General features: G+C 42.6%; 1 protein-coding gene across 1 annotated transcript; it reads left to right on the top strand.

Moving 5' to 3' along the window:
• Window positions 1-8,306: 8,306 nt before the first annotated feature.
• nmur3 (neuromedin U receptor 3) lies at window positions 8,307-13,529 on the top strand. Its single transcript, XM_069678821.1, has 2 exons — window positions 8,307-9,165; window positions 13,099-13,529. Exons 1-2 carry the CDS (start codon window positions 8,322-8,324, stop codon window positions 13,527-13,529), a joined length of 1,275 nt encoding a protein of 424 aa, XP_069534922.1. The 5' UTR covers window positions 8,307-8,321.
• The last annotated feature ends 306 nt before the right edge of the window (window positions 13,530-13,835 follow it).

Consider the following 13,835-nt stretch of genomic DNA (forward strand, 5'->3'; position numbering starts at 1 on the left):
TTTTCCACAAATTAACTGCAGCTATAAAAAATAACTCTTAATTAATTACATAATCTTTTAACATTAAATTACATTTTCTTTCAGTAGTTTATTCTTTAGTTAAGTCTTTAAGTGCACCAGAATAAAGTAGCCTTGTTGAATTATTTGGTAGAATGAGGGTAAAGGTGCATCGTCCTGCTGTATCACCTTGCCGGGAGACTAGTCTTGATTTTTTTTATTTTATTTTGCTTTTATGTCGAAAAATCTTACAAAAAATATGTTTTCAGAAATAACAACCCTGCATTTGGCAGTGACATGTAGTTGTTTATAACAGCACATAATGCTTAGTTTTGCAGGGTGACAAGAGCATGAAATGAAGTCTCTTTTTTTATCTATCTTGCTTCCCAAAATGACAAATCATAAAAACAACCTGTCGAAAACACTCTCTCCACACTTAAATAAAGTATCTTAATCACTATGTGCACTTAGGGATAAGATTTACTCTGCAGTAGTAGACTCAGGCTCTTTTAGGAGCGAGCACCAGCTGTCAGTCCCGGTTCTCGTGCATTTCTGGTGGAACAGTTCCAAACCTTTGTCTCACATCCAGAGAACCACGGCTCTGCATCGCTGCATCCTCTCCCTGGATGGTCTCCCTAGAGGCCAGTTAATGACGTTTCATTCACACTGAGCCACAGTAAAGGGCACTATTTAATGTGGGGGCATTTGAGAGGGCACTTTGGGGCATCATTTTCGACTCCAGGGGGTGGCGAATTTAATTAGCAACATTATTGATTTATCATTTGATTGTATTTATCCTGCTTTTTACAGAAGCGTGCACGAGCCTCCCCCAAGCAACTCTCTCTCTCTCCCCTCTCTCTCTATCTCTCCTCTCCTTTACATCTCACCAGTTTATCCTTCCTCAGAAGGGGGACGTGGCTGCAGCGCTGCTACCTTCCTCCTCTGTGCACACATTGCGCTCCTTCTCTGCAGCGACTAGAGGCGCGCGTGCAGCAACTTTTGCAATCGTTATTTTTTTTTCTCCTCATTTCTGATCATGAGCACACAGAGAGAGCGATATAAGCTGCGGGCTGCAGACGTGCAACGTCAAGGTGAGATTATTATTTATATTCAAAGTAAAGTTTATAGAGTTAGTAGTGTTTATTTTATAATATATTCTGCATATTACCGATGTATTTACACATTTTTGCGCTGTCTGACTGACGCTAAATTGACCTTAAACTCCTCTTAATGAGACCAAATGTAAATATTTAACCTTTTTACACGTGTTTCTTTGAAATATATTAATCAAAACGCCTTATAGTCTCATTATTAGATCTCAAGCAGGTTATATTTTACGTTGAGTCCACTCCACTCAGCGTACAGTGAAGCGTGTGATGTGGCACCATAATTAACCTTTTAGAAGAAGTCATTAGCATCAATCATTGCAGTCTGTGTGTTGGCAGTTATTATAAACGGGCACTAGTTGATGAGAATGATTTTAAGCGTATTAATGTGGCAGTAAAAGCAATAGTGCCTCAACCCACAGGGGGAAACTGTCATTTCAGTGCATGACAAATGTGTTTTTTTCCCCCACACTAAATTGTTTCTTCATCAGCCATGACCAAGAGAAAATGTCTTTTGCCACCAAGGGTCTGTGATCTCTCAGGCAGAACGGCATCATTTTAACACACTTAGCTGTCATTTATTCCTCGCAGGCAGCAGCTTGGAGGGCTTTAGTTTCCTAATGTGCTGCGAATAGTTTCTACCTTTGAAACTTATAATCAGGAAAATGAAACAGTGCCTTTTCTGAGCACAAAGATATTTAATTCGACCTGTGTGGAGTGTGTATTAAGCCCACCTACTGATAAACAAATGAAAAGTGTGTGTTGAATAATAAGTCATGCTTTGCTGCACCATGTGGTCCTGACATAATCAGGTCATAATGACCCAGCTCAAGAGGCAGAAACAAATGATGAGGCACACCAGGAGCAGAAAATATTTTATTAAATAAGTTAAAGCGAATTAAACTAAATTAAAGTGCCACATTAAATATTCACAACATGGGGATTTTGAGCGATGTGCATGAATGAAGGCAGCTGGTGTGATTAACATGGCATTACCAAACCAATACATGGTGTGGCTATGGAGAGCAGCAGAGAGAGAGAGAGGGAGGTTACTGCAGCCAGGAGCACTGTTCAATCAGGAGAGACTTCATCACGACTGATCAATTTAGAAAAGGTTTAGAAAATGAAATGTGCTGGTTGTAATGATAGGTGCTAACAATGGTGTTACCAATAGGTGGCAGTATAACCTCTGTAGACCTTTGACGGACTGGATGTAGTCACCGGGAGTGACAGAAGAAGAACGAGAGAACGTGCAGTAGAGGTCTTCACGGGTGCAAAATTTCATGCCCGAACCGTAAGAGACCCGTAATTGTGCGACCTGGAACCAAACCGGACCCGTCTATTATTTGAAATCTGGGGCCCGAACTGAGTTATGTCGGACCCGACCCCGGCGGGGAGAAACAGACCCGATCAGCACCGTCTTCACAGCTGATTACTAGTTACCGTTAGTCAGCTGTCAAATCAAAACTTTTTGTCCTACCTGCGGACGCAGCCTTCTCCCCTGAGCCTGCGTGATTATAATCCATCCTCCACCGAGAAAGTTCTTAAAACACATCCAGGTTTTCTGTTATCCATGTCATGTTGATAAAAACAGCGAAGTCCACTTGTTGTCATACAGACGGATGATAAGTGCAGCTCGTTTAGAGGCCTCACACACGTGTTACACTTAACTGCGCTTACTTTCTGTCCTCTTTGTCCACGAAGACCATTTTCTTTTAGCTTTTTTGTCCGCATCAGCGAAAAAGGTATCCATCATTATCGGCTTTGGCTTCAACTTTTCTCTGAACCTGTAGTCAAGTGACACGTCACTTAACTCGTTGTTGCTCTTTATTCTGTTTTTTTCCCCACTTTAAAGTCGAGGTGAAATGAAAAATGTCACTTTAATCCTTTTAGTTCACATCCCCGGTAATATTGTGCATCTACCAAACGGGTTTATCAAAGTACTGTCATTCACCATGTAATGCTTTACTCATTCCTCAAGAACGCTGTCTTAATAAACATAAATACAATGACGTTTATATCGAAATAACTATCAAAAGCCTGTTGTCGAGGCGAGCCGGCAGTCATCTCGAACAAGCCTATTCTTCATGGTGTCACATGATGAAGATGACCGAGCTGGGTCTTCAAAAGTAAATGATACAGGCCAGACTGTAAATACAGTAAGAGATGACAAATGGACTGCTCCACTGTTAGTCAATGGGACGATTATAACATTTAAAATTGACACTGGAGCCAAAGCTAACTTGATCAGTGAGAATGATTTACAGACACTGACTCAGAAGCCTAGAAGATGCACAGAAAAAGTCATACCTCTGAAGGCTTATAATAACCAGCCGATAAAAACAAAAGGTGGCTGCAGACTTAAAGTGACAGCGAAAGGCAAACAGCACAACCTGTTGTTTACCATTGTGCCTAATGGACACGAATCAATCCTGGGAGACAAAGCATCTGAGGACTTAGGCAAAAGGCAAAAGACTGGAGCACCAAAAGTGTGAGGGAAGTACAGACATTGTCAATACATTTCCTTCTGTCTTCAAAGGACATGGGACATCACCTTACACTTACAAAATTCAGCAGGAGAGTACCAGCACCGCTCAGAGCTGGCTTGAAAAAAGAGCTTGAAATAATGACTCAAATGGGTGTCATTGAACGAGTGGAAGAGCCCACTGACTGGGTGAACTCTATCACATGAAGAAGAAGAACACAGGTGCCTTAAGAGTCCGCCTTGATCCCAAAGATCTAAATGAAAATATTAAAAGAGAGCATTATCATATCCCAAAACGAGAAGAGATAATGAGTGAAATGTCTAGTGCAAAGTTTTTCAGCAAGATGCTTCACATGGGTTTTGGCAGCTGAGACTAGACCCAGAAAGCAGCAAGTACACAACCTTCAACACACCGTTTGGACGCGACTGTTTCTTGAGGCTCCCATTTGGCATCAAATCGGCACCAGAGATATTCCATAGAGCGATGGAGTCCATAACAGTGGGTCTGGAAGGCACCAGAGTCTACACAGACGACTTGGTCGTCTGGGGAAAAACACGCCAACAACATGATGAACATCTGGAGAAACTCCTACAGAGAGTCAAAAAGAGTGGACTAAAATTGAACAGAGAGAAAGGCCTTTTTGGGGTCACAGAGATGACCTTCTTGGGAGACAAGCTCACAAGTGAAGGGGTGGAGCCTGATCAGACAAAAGTACAAGCCGTATTGGACATGCCTGCCCCAACTGACAAAAAAGGAGTCTTGCGAGCCGTGGGAATGATCAACTTCCTGGGTAAGCTCATTCCTAATCTTATCTCCAAGACAGCGTGCCTCAGGGAGCTGCTTCAGCACAACACAGTATTTGAAAGAGTGGAAAAACATTAAAGGAAACCATAACTACAGAGCCAGTCCTCACGTTCTTTGATGCAAGAAAACCAACAGAGATCTCCACTGATGCCTCAAAAGATGGCGTGGGAGCTGTGCTGCTCCAAATGGCAACCTGTGGCATATGATCAATGACGGAGACCGAGCAACGCTATGCTCAAATTGAAAAAGAGACTTTGGGCTTAATGTTTGGGTGTGGAAAGTTTCACAGTTATGTGTATTGATTGCCAACCTTTACAGCAGAGACCAAAAACCGATTATGGCAATCAAAAAAACTCAATGACATGTCACCCAGAATTCAGCGTATGATGATGACGTTACGGCGGTATGACTTTGAACTAATATACACACCAGGAAAATAAATTGTGCTGGCAGATGCTTTATCACGAGCACCAAGCAGTGACATGCCGGTCAGCTCTTCAAGTGATGATGCTGAAACACAAATCAACATGGTGACTGCTTCACTCCCAGCATCAGATGCCATGTTATGGTAAATGGTAAATGGACTGTACTTATATAGCGCTTTTCTAGTCTTTGCGACCACTCAAAGCTGCTTTTACACGACATGTCACATCAATGAACATTACACTGGTGAGGCAGAGAGCAGGACGCCGCCGATGGAGATACTGGTGGTGGTGAAGGATGCAGGACGTGATGAGGAGGACTTCTGAAGAGTTGAACCTGGACGCTGGAGGGTCGCAATAATCGACACCGAAATGACAAACTGACAGCACAGAGACGAGAACAGAAAGTTTGACAGCGGCAGGAGAATTGGCTGACAAAGTGGTGGTGAAATCGGCTGAGAGACGGCACGACAGACAGAGAGGGAGTGATATGAATGAATGATGATTGAATTAATGAATGGATTAGTATGAAACAGTCTTCCTGCTTGAACTTTGGCTGAGCCTCATTAAAACCTAACAAAGCAGACGTCAACCATGTGTTAGAAAGGAGGGAAAACAGACACTGCCATATGGCTCTGAATGAGATGCAAAACGCTTGTGACAAAGCGTCTGCATTTTAAAACATGGAACGAGAACACAATAGAGCTTCACAGAGCGGGGTCCTGACACCGTAAAACGATTATGAATAAATAAGCACGTCAGCGAGGTGTTTTCAGGAAAGGCTTTCTCATTCTCTCCCAGTTCTGACGAATGCATTAGTTCCTCTTAAGTACCAGCAGCATTACAGCCTGAACTTTGCATCCAGTAGACAAACACGTCCCCATCCAGCCACCTTGTAAGGGTATGTCACATTAGCCCTGTCAAAATCACTTAGCAAGGTTTAAAGTGAGACGTGCCCCGGCCTGACTGAGTTTCAATTTGCTCAAAACAACCAATGGCCGATATATGAGGCCGATATCATGTTGCTTATTTTTCCATTTGATAAAATACAATTTAATAATAATAACAAATGAGACACTTGAATTTATTTAGCGCTGTTGTCTGCATTATCTGTGTTACGCCCCACCCTAAGGCGGCCCTATGGGGCTAACAACCATCTACAACTGACCCAACAAACTCACAGGAAACACCTTAAAAAAAGTAAGAACCAAGGGATTTATTGAAGACAATACTAACAACCGAATCATTAACTGAAGTCAACTAAAAAGCAACGAGAACACAACACAGAATCCCAGTCTGACAGCAGTCCCCACTCCAGAAGCCTCTCTTGCGATGTGTCCGAAACCGCATACTATCATACTAATCATACTAACCGTGATGTAAAATTGAGTATGTCATGCGTTCCCATCTCATAGTATGCAATTTTGTGTATGCGAGAAATGCCCGGATGTATACTAGATCGGCCCGGATGTTTGAGTATAAGACGGGAGCTCACTGGTTGTACTCAACCGCCCCAAAATGCATTGCGGCTATTCAGCTTCTACTATGGCGGAGATGGACCGGAGATCAGACCGGACATACGTAAACAATTAAGTCTCATGATACGGAGAAGACGGCTCTGAGTATGACGCGAACAGCATCCTAATAGTCAGGGTAGTAGGCAGTATGCAGTACATACTGTTTGAGTATGCAAGTAGGCAGAACGTTAGTATGCGGTTTCGGACACAGCCTTGGTGTCTTAAATAGGCTGCTGATCCAAGGCCAGGTGCACCTCATTGCAATGAGGTTCACCTGCAGAGTTGAGAACAGAAGGGGAGAGGGGACAAACAGAACAGGGAACACATACAGCCGTAACATCTGCAAGTAGATGTGCATTCTGTCTGCAGTACACTTATGTTAGATTAAAAAATATATGTACTTAATAAATGTCCACTGGTAATCAAAAAATTAAACTTTGGCAAAAAATTCAATTCATATATGTGAATGAAGTTTTATTGTAGTAATTGAGTTAGGTGTTTAACGGTGGAGCCTTCCCCTTTAAGAACGGTGGCCTTATGTGTGACGTAAGTGAGTGTAGACTGTGTGGAGAAAGTACCTGCAGCAGACTCCGTGAAGCGCAGCCACACAGACGAGGCTGCCTGTGTATGCAGACACATTTTGTTTAATCGGCCTTGTGAGCGCAGACATCGGCCAATGCCGATAATGTCAAAATGTCATTAATCATCCCGACTAGTATTCAGCTCAGCCATGATGGCATGCTATCAACAGTTTCAAGACATTGCAAGACCAAAGTTTATCACTGGAATATTGAAGGCGGCCAAAGGGCGTTACTCAGTTGGCGTGCAGTCAAAGGAACCTGTCAGTCCCCCTGTTGCAATCTGACAACCTGATCGATACGATCCACCATCTGAAGCAGCAGATGGGAATCCGTCTCAGTCACCTCATTAACCTCACTGTCTGCATTGCAGAACCACTGGGACTCATCAGATTTAATCGTCTGGTGCACTGACGAATACAGACGAGTGGATGTTTATTTTAGGGCTTCAAACGAGGCCACTTTTGTTTCTGGTGATCGGCAGAAACATCAGGATGGCTCATTTCTGTAATCTGGTCTCATTTTGTGCTAAATAATGGTGCCTTTTGGGCTGGACAAAATAACACATCCAATCACTCTACCTAGCAGCAGGCTTGTTGATGCCTCAGTAGAGCGGCTCCTTCAATGTGACTTTCGTGCATGCAATTAACCTTAGAAGCCAACGCTTTGTAAAACATGTTAATGCCCTGCAAATGGAAAGTCTTAGCTTCTATAACTCCTGCTATTCCGTCTTCCCTTTGGCATTTGTTTTTTCCACATTTGGGCTGCCAGATTTTAATATGCAGAGCAGACAGCATTTGTCAAGCAGGACAGACAGTTGGTCTGGGAGAATTTCATAATCAAGTATTTGTTTCATTTGTTTTGAAGCAAACACATTCTGTTATTCCAACTTCTCAAATAAGAAGATGTACCGCTTTTCAAATGCATACATGAATACAAATCTCATGATGGTTGGATAAAACAAGGAATATGAAAATGCCGTCATTGGCTCGGAGAAATTATAGTAGACTTTTCTCCCAATTTCATTAATAAAACACTGCATAATGCACAAACCTCTGGTTGTTTCCCTTGTGATATGAGTTCAAATATCACACTGGTTTAATTTACAAGTGTTCTCCATGCTAAGGCTGCCAGTGGTAAATATTCAAACCTTTTTAAACTTTCGTGAAGACATAAGCTGTCAAGATTTTGGAATTTGTTCACCGAGTTTCAGCTGAAAAGTTCAGATGTGAAATAAGAATAGGAAAAGTTAAACTGCAGTGTGACCCCAGTAGGAATCATTCTCTTCATACAACCCTTTTTAATTCTTCCGTCTGTTCTTTTCCCGGCAGGCTCCCAGTGCTGATCAAACCAAGAAACCAGCACAGGATGTGCTGACATCTCCTGTGGTTCCTCCAGTCTCCTCTCTGAAATGGAGCTCTCTTTGCAGGGCTCCACTTTAAACGTATCTCAACCGTTCCACAATACCAGCCTGCCTCCGAACGCCACCTGGAATTACACCAACGACCAATTCACTGAAATCAACCTCTTTGAAATTCTGGGTCCCAAACGGTCCCCTTTCTTCCTCCCTGTGACCATCGTTTACCTCTTCATCTTCCTCGTCGGCTTGTCTGGAAATCTGCTAACATGCGCGGTGATCGCGAAGCACAAGAAGATGCGAAACCCCACCAACCTCTACCTGGTGAGCCTGGCTTTGTCCGACCTCCTGGTGCTTTTATTCGGGATGCCCCTAGAGATTTACGACCTGTGGCAGAACTACCCGTTCCCTTTCGGCGAGGGCGGCTGCTACTTCAAGACCTTCCTCTTCGAGACGGTCTGCTTCGCCTCTATCCTCAACGTCACCGCTTTGAGCGTGGAGAGGTATATCGCTGTGCTGCACCCGCTCAAAACACGCTACCTTTCGACCAACCAGCACGCCAAGAGGGTCATCACCATCGTGTGGGTTGTGTCGATGGTCTGCGCCATCCCAAACACCTCCTTGCACGGCGTGTTCTACCTGCCGGAGAAGATGGAAGAGTCAGCCATTTGCACCGTCCTGAAGCCCCTGTGGATCTATAACATGGTCATGCAGATCACCACTGTGTGCTTCTTTTTTGTGCCCATGATGGTGATCAGCATTCTGTACCTGGTCATGGGTCTACATTTGGGCAAAGAAAGGCGGGAACCGAACGAACACTTGGGAAAGAACTGTGGCAGCTTCATCCGAAGGAAAAGCAGCGTGAACGGGCGAAGACGACAGGTCAACAAAATGCTCTGTGAGTTTCTCTCTCTCCTTTTCTCTGTCTTCAGAAAGCATGCGTTACTTAGAAACACTGCTCGGATTTGAAGGCAGATCCCTCTAATCTGTGTTATCAATGCCAAGGCATGTTCAGGGATATAAAACATGAGGAAAACACAGAGCAAGTAACAGAGGATTGGCAGTTCTTTGTATAGATCATTGGTATTCTGAAGGCCGATTTATTTTACAACATCTTCTAAGCTTCGATGAGATGTGTGCAGTGTTGGCACAGTCCTTTAACAATTGATTTGTTCTTTTCTCTGCTGTCAGGCGAATGTTTGAGGCGTTTCATTCTAGACTGGTGCATCCATCAAAACATTCTTCCCTCACGTGTAGCTTACTAATAGCTGCTTTTCAATTCAAAGTGTGAGACTCCTGAGAAACACTTGCAACCCTTCTTTTCAGAGTCATTGTCTTTGTGAAAATGTTTGAATTACACATAAAGCTGGTATAATAAACCAAGGTTAGAGCGTTACTGGTATTCTCACATGAGAGATGTCCGGTATTTCGAAAGACAACAACAAATAAAAATCAGTATGCGATGACAGCTTTCATTTTGTGTCTTTACATCGCTGCACTCGAGGGAATGAATGATTTAACTTTATGTTGCAAAGGAGGCGCATATTCCATCAAAACATATGAAGGTTGGCACTTTTATGTGTTTGCTTGTTATTAAACATGTTTTTTTATCTTCGGAAGATTTGTAACCATGCTGCTTTGTCTTTTGTCATGTATGTGTACCCTTCTAGTGCACACTTGATGATGTGCCATTCTTTTTTATGAAGCCATCTTTCCGACTGACTTTGGTGAACTATTGACCTTTCCCTGGCACCAACGTAAATGTAGGATTATTAGCTTTTTAAGGAAATGTCTCTACAGCTTTTTAATGGTGTACAATTTTCCCAGTATTGGTTGTATAAGAACATATTTGCAAAACTAATTTTAATACTATTAGCTTTACTTTACTTAAAGTTAATCAGTTAGTCCAGCTTGCCAAGAGAACTTTATTGTTCTTTCTACTACATGACCTGACGTCCCACATGCTGAAAGACTGGAGCAGTTTCTCTGTGCAGCTAATATTGTTGTGGATGGGTTACCATTGCAGTTAGTTGAAAGCCTGGCGCATCTCATGCCAGCCTGTCCTCATTTTTAATATGGCAAATCAAATGAAGATGCTTTGCCAAGGCCCTTGGCATTTCATACAGACACACAAAGTACCCTCTGGGGTCTGCATGAGATGCAATAGCCTTTCAATTGACTCCAATGTAAACCCATCTGCATCGACATTAGACGACCAGAGCCCTTAGCGAGTCAATAGACAGACTGATGAAGTCAGCGTGGGGAAGGCAGTTGGAGGCGATGGATGGGTCGAACAACACTTTTACCCAGGAGACCAGGGTTGGAATCCTGTGTGAAACCAAAAGTCAAGTAATTTTTTATTAAACTTTTATACAATATTTCTATTTTTGTGCTTCAACATGACCAGCTAGTTGTGGTTTATAAACCATAAAAAAACAGACCATTTCCAAATGTACAACTTGTCACAAAGGAAGAAAACAGACACTACATTGTGTGTGTCTGAATGAGATGCTAAAGAGATGTTAGGACTGTTATTGGACAACCAAGGATGATAAGACGTTGCTCATGATGACACTTAAAGGTACTTTGAGCGTCTGAAGGAGATGCAAAGGAGCGAGGGGACGAACAGTGAATGAGAATAGCCTGAAAAGAGAGAGTTCTCCGAAGTATAGAAGTACTAGTGTGTGTTCATGAAAACGGGAGAGACTTTGCAGCTTCTTTTGGGATCTGAGCTAGTTGTTGTCGATTCACTACCATGGACAGGGCCAGCAATCACTGAATGAATGACTGCAGGGAGAGTGCGTTATGGGAGCAGTGAGGCTTCCTTTAAGTTCAGACATTTTATGGACTATTGAGGTTAGGGAATAATGGTTTTTGTTTTACGGCCCGTAGAACAAATGGGCTTTGGGTCCGTTGACATTTTCGCCGGCTGTTGGGATTTGTAAATAATGGACTGTCAGAACAATGGCATGGCACTGGGACAAGACGGTACAGAATACAAATGTGGCTCTGTCAAACAGGCGTGGATGAAGATGTTTTTTCAGACATAAAGGGAGAAAATGGAGCAACTGTTCGATAAAGGCTCGGGTAGAAAAATCTCACAAACTCTGTTGTTGGGAACAGAGAGAAACTACATCTCAACTGTTGTCCACCCTCACAGTTATAAATATCTTGCCACTGAGCAAAGTCCGTTAGCTTGCTGCCATATGCCCACCATCGCAACGAGCCAAACAGCCTGCGTCTCCTGCACCTCCTTCAGTGAGAGCTCCCAGGGAGCATTCAGCACGAGTTATTAGGAGAGCTATGTGAGAGAGCTTCATCCAAGTGATGCTGAGCAACATCGGATGGATGGAGGGTTGGATGGATAGATAGATAGATAGATAGACAGAAGGGTGGATGGAGAGATGGATGGATTGATGGCTCGATGAATATTCGATAGATGGGTAGCCAGATGGGTGGATGGATGGATAGAGGGATGGATGGATGGATGGATGGTAGACAGATGGATGGATGGATGGATGATAGATAGATGGATTAATAGATGGATGGTAGACAGATGGATGGATGGGTAGATGGATGATAGATAGATGGATGGATGGATGGATGGATGGATGGTAGATAGATGGATGGATGGATGGTAGATAGATGGATGGATGGATGGTTAAGATAGATAGATAGATGGATGGATGGATGGTTAAGATAGATGGATGGATGGATGATAGTTAGATGGATGGATGGATGATAGTTAGATGGATGGATGGATGGTAGATAGATGGATGGATGGATGGATGGTAGATAGATGGATGGATGGATGGATGGATGATGGATTAATGGATGATGGAGAGATGGTGGATGGATGGATGGATGTATGGATAGATAGATAGATAGATAGATAGATAGATAGATAGCAGTTGTGCGAGTTGTTTGCACACAAGGTGACTTATTTATCTTAAAAATGAACTACAGACTTTGTGTCTCTTTGCGTCCCTGCCAAATTAAAAAATGTAATTGCAATATAATTTCAGCTTTAATCATATTTTAGTAAAAGTGTTGAAGGTCTTTTTTTAGTTACACAATACAATGCTTGCTTCTTCTGCAATTACAGCTTCAATTCTCTTGAGTCAGTTGCTGTAAAAAAAGTCAAAATAATAATAAAAAAGTAAATTTTTAGCAGCCTGACTCGACAAAGTGGAAGTCAGTGAAGAAAAGCAGCAACCACCAATTATTGGAATAATCAGCGAGTCTGTGACAGGTTTCTGAAGTTTCTGTTTTTATTCAAAAAAAGACAAAGAAAACCATCAAATCCTCACATTTGGAAGTTCGGCCCAGAACCTTTTTGGCATTTTTGTTTAAAAGAATGTAATTTATTATCCGAAAAGTTGATGATTTATTTATTTGGACTGAATAGACTTCATTGTTTCCTTTTACAAAACAATATTTAACTTTGTGAGACATATTTGATCGTTTATCTCTCGTGTTCTTGTTCGTAACTGTTTTTCCCTTTATTTTTAGTTCATAGTTAGACTCTTCTCCACGCTTTAACGCTTTTATGCATACAATTACTACTTAGAATTACTTGATTTATTACGCTTACCATTATTTATGTATTGACTTTGTTCAGCTGTCTATTCTTTTCCATGCTCTATGGCTTTAGGTCTCCTTGAAAGACATTGCATCAAAGGGTTTATTCTCAAAGTTAATATGAATGATAACATGTCCACCGCAGACTGATGTGATTGGCTTCCAAGTCAGGGGAATAAGAGCATCAAAAATACATAAATACATATAAAGAGCATCAACAAAACATGTTTCTCTCTGCTTGCTCCTGCAGCGATTGTCGTGGCGGTGTTTGGCATCTGCTGGGCGCCCTTCCATATCGAGCGGCTCCTGTGGAGTTCCATCAGCCAGTGGACTGATATGATGCACAAAGTTTATCAGTATGTGCACATCCTGTCGGGCGTCTTCTTCTACCTCAGCTCAGCAGTCAACCCCATCATCTACAGCCTGCTCTCCACGCGCTTCAGGGAGTGTTTCAGAGAACTCGTGTGCTCCCAGTCGGAGGACAACAGCTCTGTCAGAGACTCGCCGCCGTTCCCGAAGATTTTACTGGACCCCTCCGTCTCAGGCTCCAGATCTCAGACGGAGGGTAAGAACTCCAATTCTGCCATCCCCCTGTTGTCTCCTAAGATGAGTCTGAGCATGAACTCTGCGATCCTCACATGTGCATGCAAAGAGACGACCTGCAGGACCTCCGTGTTTTAACTGAGATTTGATTTGAAAAGCTAACAAGCGGCAAACACAGAAAACCCTTTAAAGGAATAGTTTTGACATTTTTGGAAATGTGCTCACTTTATTTTTCTTTCCAAGAGCGAGATGACAGGATGACACCTGTCATATATGAAACAAACACCAGGAGACATTTAGCCTAACCTAAAAAAAAAGTCTGGAAGATAAAAATGCTAGCCTGGCTATGAGCCCCATTTGAAATCTCACTTACTTACACATTAGGCCATATTTTACAAAGGGCAATAATTGCGCAAGGTGCAGTGCAGCTGCTGTTGCTTATTT

The sequence above is a fragment of the Semicossyphus pulcher genome, unplaced genomic scaffold (assembly GCF_022749685.1).
Source record: "Semicossyphus pulcher isolate SPU_LCO1_2020_fin unplaced genomic scaffold, fSemPul1.0.p SCAF_3, whole genome shotgun sequence".
Classification (NCBI taxonomy): Eukaryota; Metazoa; Chordata; class Actinopteri; order Labriformes; family Labridae; genus Semicossyphus; species Semicossyphus pulcher.